General features: G+C 40.2%; 1 protein-coding gene across 1 annotated transcript in view; it reads left to right on the top strand.

The window, feature by feature from the left end:
* The window catches only part of uvrag (UV radiation resistance associated gene), a 64,209-nt gene that overhangs the window by 37,630 nt on the left and 11,402 nt on the right, over positions 1-15,177 (top strand). Inside the window, exon 13 of the mRNA XM_089017521.1 lies at positions 5,358-5,433. Within this exon, the coding sequence (XP_088873647.1) occupies positions 5,358-5,433 (76 nt within the window). The remainder of the gene's footprint in view (positions 1-5,357; positions 5,434-15,177) is intronic.

Below are 15,177 nucleotides of genomic sequence, written 5' to 3'. Positions count from 1 at the left end.
TGTATTGTCTGGTGATGCTTTTCGTCAGCAGGTTCAGGGAAGATAGTTTAATGGAAAACGGATATAGCCAAATACAGGGGCAACTTTTAAAAGACCTGAAACTGGTTCAGAGGTTTACTTTGCAACAAGCCGTTGATCCTCAAAAATCTACAATGGAATGGTTCAAAACTAAACATGTCCAGATGTTACAATAGCCAAGTCAAAGTCCAAACCTGAATCCAATTGCCAATCTGTGGGAAGATCTGAAAACCTCTGTTCACACTCTATCAAATCTATGCGAGCCGGAGCTGTTTCACAAATGGGCAAAAATTTCAGTCTTGATTTGTGCCAAAATTAGACGTGCCCCAAAAGAATTACAGCTGTAACCGCAGCAAAAACTGAATCTATAAAATATGTACTCTGGAGGAATGAAAGCTCATGGCCCCATATAACGGTGGCTAAAATGCGTCAGACAGCATGACAAGACCAAAACTGAGTAATTTCATGCGAGGCACTTCACGTGGGCGTAATGAATTTTTGATTGAAGACTGAATTGAGACACCTCAAAAAATATATATCTGGCTCTTTTCCCTTTTAAGACTTTTAACAATATTTTGAATATTTTGGTGTACAATGGCAATTGTCTGATGAGAGAACGTTGTAGGCCCAACGAGTGGACTGCACAGCAAGGCTGCACAACAGATTGAAAAAAAAGCATGGTTATCGCAATCATGGGCCAATACATTTCATTTGAAAATATGCGCTGTTAGCTTACGTTGACAACTGAAATGTGCATCACTGTGCAATTGGTGACCAGTACCTACTAGAGGCCTCACTATAATTATGCTTAAAATATCTACCTCTAAAATGGGCAGCCTCCATGTGTAGAGTTTGCAGGTTCTTCCTGGGTTCACATGGGTTTTCTCTAGGCCCTACAGTTTCCTGCCACATTCCAAAAACATGCACGGCAGTCTGATTGATCCCTCCAAATTGTCCCTTGGTGTGAGTGTGAGGGCGAATGGTTGTTTGTCTCTGTGTGCCCTGCGATTGGCTGTTAACCACTTCAGGGTATTTCCCACCCATTGCCCGAAGACGGCTGGCATAGACTCCAGCACTCCCTGCTTCCTCATCAGGATACAGTGGTCTAGAAGATGAATGAATTAATGTATACCTCTAAAATGTATGTCATTAGTCTTTTTAAAGGGATGCTTGAGTGAGAAGTATGCTGATTATACTGCCGGTCATATTCAGTTTGACATGGCAGAGCTTGTGTTTTCTGTGTACAGTATTTTGCACTCCATCCTTCATACCAACATCACACAGGTTCCCCCTCCACGAATATCCCTCCAGAACTGTAATTAATTTAACAGTGTTTAAGATAGAGGACAGCCTCACCGTATGCAACTGCCACTGGCCGAGTGATTAAAAGTTTTCCGTTTCCGCTCTGTGCATTCCACTTTCATTTCTCCCATGCATGTTCCAACTGTACTCTTCAGGCCGCATTCAGTGATTGTAATTGTTACATCACTTTGTTGCAATGCTGGTTTGCATTCTTCAGTTTTTCGATAGCGTAATAATATCTGTCAGATCTGATCAAATCCTGCGTAGCCATCAGAGTTGCACACGTCAGCGTTCGTGCTTCCATTCTCACACTTCCTTCCTCGCTCCCCAATGCTGTGTAATAATATAGTTGACTTTACTGGATGTCCCCGGGTGGAATTCCTGGTGTTTGGTGAACCCGAGTCTTTCTAGTGTGAATTTTAGACACAGTGGACAGCAGTCATTAATCACCTGGCGGTGACGGAGCTCTTGCTTTTTGTGGGGTAGCAATATTCCGAATGAGTGTTGTGTTGTTGCTCACTTTCTGTTCGTTATATCCCTAGTGTTAAGATATGACTTCTGGTATTTTTCCTTCTTAACGAGGCCCTAGCTAAGATGTACGGCTGAGCTAAAACATACTCATCGTTTTACTTTGTGGCCTTCGCAGAGTCATTATGTCATTTTGAGAAAGCTTTATGATCCATTTTTCATTTTTAACAGTTCCCAAGCGTCGTCACTAAAACTGCTTCTACATTCTTCTCCTTCAGCCAAAATAAAGAAAGGATTAAAAATTGCAGAGCAGTGAACATCCATTTTTATCACCCCGGTTCAAATTACGGAGTTAACGTTTATGCCTCATGCAAATGAGCCGTTGCTCACCCTGACCTTTTACACCAGGAAAAATATTACTTTTGTGTAATTTTGACGACTCGAGGTGGGCTAAGGGAGTGGTACATGGTAAGAAGTAGAGAACACCCGTTCAAAAGAATATTGGGTTTTAAACTCATGGTAACAGCACCACGTCACTAAACCTAGCACTTTAAATGAAATTGTTGAACAAATTGGAAGCAGCTTACATTCACACAGCCGAGGGTCCAAATAATGAGTGGAGAACGGTTGCGAGGACAAGCCGCTTGCAGATTTCCTCTGTGTCTGCATGGAAAAAAAGTGAAATAAAAAAAATAAATAAGGATACCAAACAATAAGAGCTTTTGTATCTGTTCATAAGGTGTATGCTTAACTCTATGCCTTAAAGCTCATCGGCATTACTTTAAAAGGCTTCAAATCTCAAATGATCAAATGACAGATGGAATTTTAATAACCACTTTCATAAAAGCATTGAACAGAAAAAAATGCTTTGAATAAACATCATGTATCTCAGCAACTAAGTCACCATATCACCTGAAAGTATGGTCAGTCCTCTATACAGTCCTTCCATAATCTAAAATGTGAATTGTGGCGTCACACAACTATTTACTCAGGCCCCTTTTCAAATACAAGCAATAAAAAAAATGTGTACTATACTTGGTTCGTTAATTGTAACTTTTACAGAAACATTTTTCCTTCAGCATATGCCCTCTGAAGTGACTTTTGTGTTTGTAGTTGTCGAACAGGCTTGACCAAAGTATCCAGGCAGGCCCTGAAACTGCCTGACAACCTCTTGAAGTAGGTGGCAAAGTGGCCACCTTTGAATTTGATGTCAAGAATTAAGTATTACACTGCTTTGAAAGTGAAAATGCTTAAAGATTCTTATCATCAAAAATATGAGTTCTAAAATGCCGTGGATTGAGGAAAAGGTTTCTTCAGCCATCATCTGTACTTCTTTAATAATAATAATAATAATAATAATAATAATAATAATAATACATTTCATTTCTTGCCTTTCAAAACTCTCAAGGTCACTTTAAAGTCACAGAATACGTTTTTCTGTGGGTGATCAGTGGCAGCCACACGCGCCAGCGTTCACTCAACCCGGAAGTAACTAAAATAGAATGGTAAGACAAATAGATAGATAGAAAGCTAGCTAGCAAGCCAATAGAAAGCTAATAGTTTAAGGTGTCGGACGTTTCACTCCTCATCCAAAGAGCTTCGTTAGCAAACTAAAGTTATGCTGGTAACTCTGGCCCTATATACAGTATATCCCTATATCCCCTATTGGGCAGTGGCATGGGCAGTGGGCAGTGGCAGGTCTGTGTGATATGTGATCTTTAGGTGTCCCAGCCACCACGAGTCTCCCTGTCTAAGTGAGCATGCCACATAGACAGTAGTTATTGTAGGGTCTGTCTACCTACGCATGTAAAGCCTGGACACAGCAGATTGCGTGGAGGAAACCACTAGACTGGTTCAACGGGCATGAAGGTGGGCCCAGCAAAGCGTTGTGGAGCGCAAGTAGGGCACAGTGAGACACGTAGAACACTGTGGTCATCCACTGCATCTCGACCCGCCCGCAGCCGTCTTGACTCCGTCTTACCACTGGATTCAGATGGACTGGGACGAGAGAGTGAGGCAGACGACATTGCACAACTCTCCTTCACTTTAACAAACTCACACGCAAGTCATCTTCACCACCCCCAGTAAAGATGGTCATCTCTTGTCAAAGACGACGAACACCATATCCCTAAAAGATAGAGGTGGCAGTGCCAGACCTCTGCTCTGGTAGGGCCCTACTCTAAGGTTGCAGGAGGAGTAGACTACTCCATGAAGCCAATATGATAAAAACATTACAAATGCCATGGAATAAAGTAACCAATTCACAAGCTGCAGGAACGTCTGAATTTGTATCACTTTTTATGTAGCACTTTCTCAACTGTCACAATTGTAACAAAGCTTTTAACAGAACATTAAAACATAAAACAACAAAATAACAAAAATGGAACATATTCACTTGGAATGCAACTTCAAACTGCTATTAGCGTGATCTCCTGACAGACAAAAGAGTCTAGTAAAGTCCCTCTTATTTTCTTCCCGACTCTCCTCCTGCCTCAGGCAGCTGGAGGTCATATCAAAAGTTCCTCCGCTTGCTCTCTCACAGGATTAACAAAAGACCTGAAGCCCCCGGGTGAAGACACAGACACACAAAAACTTGGCTTGCAACAGTGTCCGCTTATATGGAGACATATAGGCACATGTTCACTCACATACCTCCGAATACATGAACGCGTGTGAATGACACCTTTAAAATGACTACGCTTTGGTCAAACTGTTGCATCATGCAAAATGTCGTTATGATTTTTCACAAAAATGTACCTTTGGTCGGGCACCAATCACAGAGAGGTGATGGATCGTTCAAACCAACACACTGCTCCTTATGACTAGGGGACAAAAACATTGTCTGTAGACAAGTCTTCAAAAGCAAACATTCGTTTGAGCTTCTTTCACCCTATCCCATTATAGCGTACCCCCGCTGAGTAAGATCTGGAGGTATATGCATGTAATAATAGAAAAGTATGCCCCCAGCATTAAATTCCCGGTAGCAAAGGCAGTTTCCCAAGTTTATATCAGCATATTCTTCAGGGGCATCCGTTTGTGTACAGACTGGCTGAAACATCTGGCTGGCAGCAATGGGATTTTCCTATTTTATTGATAGGAAAGCTTCTATTTGTTGGAAATAGTCTGAATGATCAAGTTGTTTGGACTCTTCCACCTTCAGTTAGATTTTTCAGTTTAACAGGGCATTGAAGTAGCATGAATGTGGAAGGCTCCTATTTGCAGAGCCAGCATCTTCAAAGATTATCCATTCTAAGCGCTGCTGGCTATATGAACTGAAACCTTCTACATGAATTATTTGCAGAATGCACCACCAAAGAGCCATATACTACAAAGTAAAAATGAGCTAGCAATAAAAACAATCAACATTCCTGTAATGCGGAAAATCCCAAATTGTTGAATGTCAGATTGTTATACAATATTCCGTTATAATAAATGTGAAATTGGCAATGTTTGTTTGGCTTGCAAGTATTTATTTGAAGGCGTATCAGCTTTTCTTGCATATTATAAATCAGCTGAAAATTTGCTGAAGTCTTGAATAGAATATTTTTCTTTTCTTTTGTCATCCACAGATTCCCATTGTATCCCAGAGGAGAGCGGTTTCATTTTGAATATGGTGTCTACTTACTCAACAAGAACATCGCTCAGGTGAAATATCAACACACGTCCAGTGCAATGAGTGCAAATCACGTGAAAACATCAACCATTTATCGGTGGAAATGCATTCATTCTCCAAGGGTGTCACCTAGATAAACAAAATCTACCTATATTGTATAGCATATGTAATGCTTTGATGAATTGACTGACAAAAGTGAGTCTTCGCAGTCCATCCATCCATCCATCCATCCATCCATCCATCCATCCATCCATCCACCTTCTGCTGCTTATCCAGGGTCGGGTCGCGGGGGCAGCACCTTCAGTAGGGAAGCCCATACTTCCCTCTACCCAGCCACTTCTTCCAGCTCGTCCTGGCGGATCCCAGGGCGTTGCCAGGCCAGCTGGGTGACATAGTCTCTCCAGCGTGTCCTGGGTCGTCCCCGGGGTCTTCTGCCTGTGAGGCATGCCCGGAACACCTCATCAGGGAGGCGTCCAGGAGGCATCCTATTCAGATGCCCGAGTCACTTCATATCCCTCCTCTGTATGTCAAAGAGAAGGGGCTCTCGGTGATATTGCAAGAACAAAAATAGTCGAAATAAATCCATTCATCCTTGCATCTATTTTCCACCTCTTATCTGGGGTCAGTCGCAAGGGCAGCAGATTTGACAGGGAAGCCCAGACTTGCCTCTCCCCAGCCACTTCTTCCAACTCTTTCACAGGCATCCCAAATCGTTCCAGGCCAGGTGGGAGGCATAATCATTTAGTGTCCAGCCGGTAGGACATGCCTTAAACACCTCACGATGGAGGGATCTAAGAGGGATCCTAAGTGGATTCCCGAGCTGTTGGGGTAATTCGCTATATGAACATCTTTAAACATCTTTTTGCATCGTTGTTTTTGTTTTGGACTTCCTGATACGTCATCCTACCTGCCTTTACATGATGTCACATCCCATTACGTCACATCCTATTGCGTCGCACCCTGTACCCTGTCCGTCTTATAAATGCTCTCTCAGTTTCGTCTCTCTTGCACTCGTTTTTTTCTTTCTGCCTCTCCTCGGCCAACACCCCACGATGCCCCTGCTGTCTACAAGATTAAACTAATTTATTCTGTTCAACACCTGGATTCCTGCTGATTTCAACATCCCACGATGTTGAAATCACTTCACGATCACTTTTAACCCATTACGAGCCATCTCATCTAGCTCCGATCAAGGAGCAGCGGCTCAGTCCTGAGTGCCGCCCAGATGACTATTTCTAAGGGAAAGCCCAGAGACTTTTTAGAAGAAAATCTTTCTTGGACCAGGGATCTTATTCTTTTAGTCACTACATCAGAGCCAACACTCTGTCTCTCACTTCACCCGAGTGTCCCAAACAAATGTGGTCGCAAATCCGATGACACGTCCACAAAGTCAATCATCGAACGACGACTTAGGGTGTCCTGTTCCCTTGTGCACATATAAGCCCTTATAGCTATATGTGGACTTGGTATCAGAGCACTTGACACCATTCCAGATCTCACTGTCATTGCCCACCTAAGCGCTGAAGTCCCCCCAGCAGAACGAAGGGATTCCTAGGGGGGAGCACTCTCTGCATAGTTTAGCTGTCTTGGGTTGTCTTTGAAAAAATCACTTCATGGTATTTGTACACAAATTGTCATTAACAAAGTATGTTGTCGTTGCTCCACACATAATATCACAGTATTACGTGATGTGCTCCACATGTGGACCCACCTGCGGAACAGATGATGGTCGACATCTGTTTCAGAATGACCCAAGTTTGAATCTGTATTGGTTTTATGGACAGAGGTGAAAACGATCTGCCGAGTCTGTAAGTCAGTCTGTCTGGATCTTACTTTCGACAAGATTCCTTTGAACCTTCTTTATTTATGTTGTTGTTTTATCAAATGAAAATGTTTAACTTTTGATATAGCACAACAGACTATTGTTTAAGATTTTATATCAGTAAACTTTTATTTTATTTTTTAACTCCTCAAGACTGCCTTCTATTAGTGGTCAAATTAAACTTTGAGCAAGCATTTTACCAAGTTCAAGTCATTTTTTTCCTTGGCATGTCAGAGTCTGATTGTGGCTCTGGTGGTGTTGGAGTCTTGATGGGAAAATTCCAACTGGCGCGGAGCTTTATTTCTTCTCGCTCGAAGGTTTTGCTTAATTGTTCAAGGGCCATAAGACTTTTACTGGAGGTTCATTTAAAATGTGACACCTGAAATAAATCATGGAGTAGTGATTCATGACTTAACCGTGAGAAGTAAATAGGGGGAAAAAAATCAATCTTGTTGGCTAATATTGGAAGTTGTAGTGGTGTGGTTGTTCCTTGTTGGGTTCTTCGCCAATTAAGTGACTGAGTTTAAGTATTATTTCTGAATGATATACATCTTTTTTTTATTTTTCATTTTTTATTACCGGTGGGAGTTACCCTGCACCATTCACCATCAATGATTGGTTTCAATTTTCAATAAAGCACTACAGTATTACCTTGGTTTTTGACAATAATCCATTCCAGAAGGACGTTCGAAAAGCGATTTGATTGAAATCCAAAACTATATTATGATCCTTCTATGTGGGGCTAATCCAATTTAAAAAAAAAAAGTTACATTTGCGTAAATCACAACAAACACGTCTGCTCTAGTACGTGTCACTTCCTTGTGTAAGGAATCCAAGAGCAGTCAAGTGACATTTTCAGATTTGCTTTGTTTGGTCGAAAACCCAATTTTCAGTCAGAATCTGTGGCGTAAAAATCTTGAACTTTCTGCTCGAAAATCGATTTAGTCAAGAAAAAAGATGAAAACAGAGTCATGACTGTACTTTCTATTTCTTTAATGCCTTTGATATTCAACGGATACAAAACTATTAACATGCCATTTTGGGTTCACTTGTTTGTAAAGAGGAGAAAAGTTCTGTTATTTTTTCGTAAATCTCACCATGTCAAACATATTTTTATAATGTTTTTTTATTTATTTATTTACACATTTATTTAGAGAACGTGGATCCTATTCACAATTAAGAGCGTTTAACCAGGTCCTTTCTACTCATAAAAATTCATCAAATCACGAACCGAATGAGGATTAAGCGGTCTGGAAAATCGATGGATGGATGGATCATGGTTGGCTTCAGAGATGTACAGCAATATCGGCCTTCTGCTTGGACGCATATGGTTTACTTTCGGTTTTCTCTCTTCCACTTAATCGTGAACTACATTGTTGTGAAATAACCATCCGGGGCTGCTTAGGCGATAATGATGAGATACAAAATATCCTGCTTTTCAAGAGTACGGCCTGAACTCAATCAGGTCTCAGTCACTAAACATGATAGGTTATATTTTGTGGGCCTAAGGCACAGGAAACCAAGTGCTGGGAACGAAAACAGAGCAAATCTGTTGGTGGCTAAGCGGGTCAGCTCGGGATTCATCTTTGTTTCCGTCTTCTGAGGAAAGTCTTCCGCTTTCTTTGGGCAATTTCGCACGGTGCAATGCAGGCAGGAGGCCATCTTGGTGGTCTTGTGTTGATGTCAGAGCCCCATCTGCAATTAAAAGTGGCATTTGTGGCTCTATAAAAAAGATGGTGATTACTCATGGATGTCTGGTTAGAGGTCAGTTGGAAATGGAAACATGATGAAATTGCTTTTATCATGGATTGAAAACGAAGACCAAATGTTTTTGATGAGGTGTTGAAACTATAAACTATTTGCATTCCGTGATGAGATAAACGTATCTGCAAAACACATCAGATGCCTTTTCTCTTGTAGGTCCAAATGTTTTGATTGAAAAGAAGTTGTTTTTGTAAAAGGTGGATATGTTCGATCTTCCTGCACCACAGAAATATTGACTCTGACGAATGAAGCGCTTTCAGTTATATTCAAACAAACTATTGGTCGTAGGCAAGAAACTATACCGAATCTGTACAAAACATCTTTGAATTTGTTCCCAGGAACTCGAATAGTGTACATATGTGGAAAACAACACAACAATGTGATATTTGATCCCAAAAGCATTACTCCTGGAAGAGAGATCTACCTTGGAATGTCTGAAGCATTTATCACCATTTTCACTACTTCTGAGAGGAAAAGGTGGGGGCTTGACAGCCTTAGCGGGATTTTTCTGGACTATTGAACTATTCCAGGTTTCCCTCTCTGAGTCTTGTGTTTCATGACTCGCGTACATTCCGAAGAAAGATTGTATGGAAAAAGAAAGCATCAGAACTGTGCACAGTTATGACCACAGTTTCCTTTAATATAATTCCACTTTGTCAGAACGCATCCCACTATACACTTTTCTGTTTACCGCACTCCCAAACTAAGGCTCTCCAGACACTGTACAGTATGTCAAATAAAGTTTGGAGTGAACTAATCTTTTCAGCCTATATATAGTTTATATGTATGTTATAGCTACAGAAGCAATTTCCAATTCACTTTTTCAAAAAATAAGAGGAAATATTCCATTGGAGCTCACATAACAAAATCCAAATGCGTACACATGTGACTGAGTTTTACTTAGGTGATACTGTACGGTCTTAAATTACAGCAGTAAATGAATCACGACTTTTAAAACTTGAAATATTGCTCACTGCCTGCCTCCTCATACCCTAACTCCACAACCATAGAATTGGGATCACAAACGTTGATCCGGACTATGCAGCTCGTATGTGAAGAGAAACTTGACCAGCTTTTTACTCTCCTACGGGAAAAATGAAAGCCCCTTCATACACAAATTATAAAAACGTAGGTCAGGATTTTTAGGATTTATTTACTTTTTGAAGTTTCTTTCATGTAAAGAAAGCATATTTTCTGAAAAACTGTCTGCTGTAGTTCCCACTGTCCTGCAATGGGTTAAATCTGATGAATTGCAGATTGCATTTCCGCTGAGCAAATCATCTGAAAAGATGGAGAAAAATGGATATACTGTAACAGTCCAGTGGTTTTCTAAAATCTTCAGTTAAAATGATCATTTTTGCAAGATTATTTTTACTCTCTTTGACAATAAATTTTCATTGACACATAGTGTTGTCCTTGGTTGTTCTTAGCAACGGCTTTCAGCCATTTTTAGAACATAACAATAGTTAAGTGTGACAGTTATTTTTTTCACCAAAGTAGGTAACGACTGTCCATCTGTTTCCATTCTGGTGAGGCATTTGCACATCTTTGGTGCGCGGTTTGTTTTGCCACCCTGCAAAACTAATTATGTCTCTGAGAAAAATGATCTGATGTGCCACCGCTAAATTATTGAAGAAGTTGAAACAATTGTTATTTTTTTTATGTCCAATTTGCCGTGTGACACAAAATCCATCTAACAAGTGAGAGATTTCTTCATGCTTTGGTTGTCGATATATGTGGGGGAGCTGCATAAAAAATAGTGTGCTGTAATTATTGGAGATGTGACTTCAATTCATGTCTTTGAATTTCCACATTTTGTGGTTTACTGTTGGCCTGTCCATGACCAAAAATTTACATTAAGTACAATGGTGTGTGGTTTTGTGTGTGCCTTTTTTTGTTTTTAGTAATTTTGTTTTGTTTTCATTTTTCATTTTTCTGTGGCTTTTGGGCTGCTGTAAAAAAAAACGAATTGCATTGTTTACTTATTTGCGTGTCTTCTGTAGTTTGGGACAAATGTCATTTCTGATACGACACATGCAAAACATACTCTCCAAATGTGGTTCAGTTTGATTGTGTGTCTGAATGCTGCTTGCTGGGAAGAAAGAAGAAAATCTCATCGTTGTTTCCAATGCAAACATATTAAGAGCCCTTTAACAAACTGGGGCCGAGGACTTTATGATCTCGAATCCCAGAGTTTAAATCACAGATTACAGGACCTTTCCTTATCTGATTGCAAGCAAAAACGCGGGTCACATTCCACTTGGGAAATTAATGTTTCTCCTTCTTTCCAAAAAGCATTGGACCACAAAGGCCAATTCATTTGTTGCTGACTGACTGGGCTGTAATAGCCGACAGTATCGTTTTTGTATTTTTAATAACATTTTATTTTGTTTTGACGCTTGCTTTTTTATTAATTTTACTTTACTGTCATTAGTTTTTACAGCAATTTGAGTGTTGATCAGAATTTGGAGTGGACTCGGGTTCATCAATATTATGTCAGGTGTAAAAATACTTGGGGACAAGCGAAGAGTATACTTTACTCTCACGTTAAACACGCTGACACATGCACAAAAACATTTTTATTCGCTGTGAATGGTGATACATTTTTTTCAAATGCGGAACCGTCGTTTCATAAGTGCTATATTTTTAATCCTGCATGGATGCCAGAACAATAATTACAATTCATAATAATTAAATGAATGATTCTCACGTCCATCCTTAATTGCCATTCGACAATGTTATCATTTATATCAATTTAGATACAATTTTCTGGATTGGTCGGAATCAAAAATATTAAGTTGGCGTCTCATTGCCATGCAGTTTTTTAACAATCATTTCCCATTTTTCTTTTTTGTAGTAAATAGTATTTCTTCCTTTCAAGCAGGAGAGCATCATGCTTTGAAATTAAGACTACAAAGCACTTATTTAGCATATTTTCAAAGGGGTGCCTCATTGTTACGTTTGGGTTCATAAGGCTGACATGGAGGATTGATGATCGTGTGGTATGCCAATATTGCAAACAGGAAGTAGCCCTCAGTGTTGTGACTTCACATGGGCCACATTGGTTTCAGGTTACTTGACTGCAGTAGCCTTAGCACCGATGTCTCACTTTGGTGAGAGTATGAACCCCCGAGATCACACTAACCTTGAATTATTGTGACTTTTCCAATCGGTTGATTTGCTTTGACAAAAAAAAACCATTGCCATATGAACAGAACACATAAGGACAGTAGCCCTTATTGTCATAACTAATGTCATCAGTACTCCCCTATTGTGCTGCCACAATCTTTCCCAAAATTATTTACATTTGCTGACTGACTTTGGCAGCAATAGGATACATTTTAAAAGTGTAGCAACAAGATATGCAAGCGAACAATCTGGTTTGAATTTGACTCAGACGGGCTCGGTGGATACACCACACCTGTGTTACATTACCGCAGAGACAAAAAAAACAGGGCCGGACGGGTGTTAAAGGACAGAGTGCAATGAAGAAGAGTTTTGAGTAAGGGATATTTAAAAATTGCTTTATTACATGCCTGGTCAAAATGTCAAAAGTTTCAGGGTGCACAAACTGTTGTGTTTCATCTCCTGAGGAAGGTTTTAAATACAGGATGGAGGATAAATTCAACAGGCCACCGTGAATGTACAAGTTTGAAAAATTCTGATGAACATGAATATTTTGTCTTGAATGAATTTATGTTAATTATTTTGGTATGCCAATTAAGACCTTTAAAAAGGTAATGTCAGAACAGGGCTCAGAGTGCAAACATCAGCTGAGGTGTGATTGATAGGTACCCGACCCACTGAATACCAGATCTCATTTTAAGTTGACAGCGAGTGGCCAAATTAGAGATTCATTGGACATGAAAAATAATTAAATTACATAATTAATTAGGACAAAAATGTACTTTTTACAACTTTTAATTTCACCATTAGGTATGAGTTTTACCGTTGTATAAGGCGCACCACATCATAGGGCACAGAATAGTAGCAGTTGTGGTATGTCCCTACTAGATAGCGCTATGCAATAGGTAATACAATAGTTTTATTTATCCAGAGCCTTCACAACCGCTGCAGCTGTATCTAAGCGCTTTACAGAACATTTACGCACCATAACAAGGCTTAAATAATTATTCACTATTGATTGATTTTCAATTACACTGTTCATGATAAGCACTTTGTTACAGCTTCGGCTGTTTTTAAAGTGCTATAGAAATCAATATATATTGTATTGTACACTCATTTAAAACAGATTATTTTCTTACAGACAGTGTATTGTAGGTGTTCAAATACCTGACATGTTTCGGCGTATACATCCGCCTTCGTTGACGTGACTTGGGCGCCGAAACATGTCAGGTATTTGAACACCTACAATACACTGTCTGTAAGAAAAAATAAAAATGTTTTAAATTAGATATCAAGTAGACAGGACGAACTTAATACAACTATGTATTGTACACTATTTAACAACGGCTTGTGATGCAATATAGGAGGTTTCACTCAAGTGGCTACTTTAGCAATCCTTTTTAGTTCACATATTGAGATGGAGTACCCCGATTTCAATGGTACTGGTTTTCACAATGGTAAATCGCTGCAGGACATACATTTTTTTGGGGATTATTCACAATATTTATTGAAAGTGAGGAAAGCCAGTGAGGCTGTCATCACAATTCTGTGTTTCGATGTTAGTCAGACTGCACACATGGGGGTTCAAGTGCAGGTGAAACTGTGACTGTTTGCAGTGTGAAATAGATCAGCATTGGAACATTGTGTGATAGCAGGCATCAGAAGCCATACAGGATAAAGGTACAGGTAAAGAAATTCTGCCAGATTTTTAGTTACATCTGTGTAAGCTCTCAGTCGTACAGGAGTGGTCCATCGATGAAAAGGTTTCTTCAGCCGTCATCTGTACTTCTTTGAAGGTGTCAGACGTTTCGCTTCTTATCCAAGAAACTTTGTCATCAAACTAAAGTCTTACTGGTAGTTTAGGCCCTATATATATCCCTACTGTCCAGACATGGCGGTGCTGGACTCTGCTATGATAGGTCCCTGCTCTCAGGTTGGGGGGAGCGGAGGACTACTCCCTGCCACTCCACTGATTGTTCCTATTGTCTGACTAACGACTGGCCTGAATGCCATCTGAATGCCATCTATGTTCTTTCGCTAAGTTTGAAAGGAGCGTAAAAGAAGCAATTTTCATAAAACAACTAAATCCTTCATTAAACCGGTTTGGTGGGGTGAGGTTCAATTTGGATCGTTCGTACAACAGCCTACTTAGGCAAAATAGGATTAGGAATACTGATGAGGTGATACCGGTGGAAGTGGGGCATTCAGGCCAGTCGTTAGTCAGACAATAGGAACAGTCAGTGGAGTAGCAGGGAGTAGTCCTCTGCTCCCCCCCAACCTGAGAGCAGGGACCTATCATAGCAGAGTCCGGCACCGCCATGTCTGGACAGTAGGGATATATATATAGGGCCTAGACTACCAGTAAGACTTTAGTTTGCTGACGAAGTTTCTTGGATAAGAAGCGAAACGTCCGACACCTTCAAAGAAGTACAGATGACGGCTGACGAAACCTTTTCATCGATCTTTTTAGTTATTTTTCACATCAAATTATGAATTGATTGGAGAGAGTATGTGATTTAAAATTTGTGTTTAAAAAAATTTGCTGTCGGTTAAACGGCATCCTTTACGGCATCCTTTACTTACTTACTGAATTTGTAGCTTTCAATTCTTTTTATTTTTGGTTTCACACAGAGCCTTAGTTTGTACGCTCCTGTATTTTGTTTTTCTACTGTCATTCCTTTCATAACTTTGCTGCTCTGAAATGTAGATTTCTCCACTGCGAGATAATAAAGGCAAATACAGATCCAAATTATTACAGGCCATAGACTCTGGGAGCTCACATCACAGCTATGGATGAAGAGCAATGTCCAGGTAAAGCTCATGGTCCTTGACCAGACGGATAGTCGCTGACACACAAATTGCAACATGGAATCTCACCCAACAATTGACCTTTTGTCCGTCATGAGTGAAGATGCAAGATTATGCTTTGCTAGTGGGCCCCATCTGCTTCGCCACATCATCCGCAATTAATCTCAACGTTCCTTTCGGCCCCCCCGCAGACACATTTGGATCTCGGGTTGGTTGATTGATAGTGACACACTAAGGGAAACGATCATACGTGGCA

Source organism: Hippocampus bargibanti, linkage group LG16 (genome assembly GCF_051943395.1).
Source record: "Hippocampus bargibanti isolate YZ-2025 linkage group LG16, ASM5194339v1, whole genome shotgun sequence".
Classification (NCBI taxonomy): domain Eukaryota; kingdom Metazoa; phylum Chordata; class Actinopteri; order Syngnathiformes; family Syngnathidae; genus Hippocampus; species Hippocampus bargibanti.
Note: the sequence above shows the minus strand (reverse complement) of the source record. Positions and strands in the feature narration are given on the sequence as shown.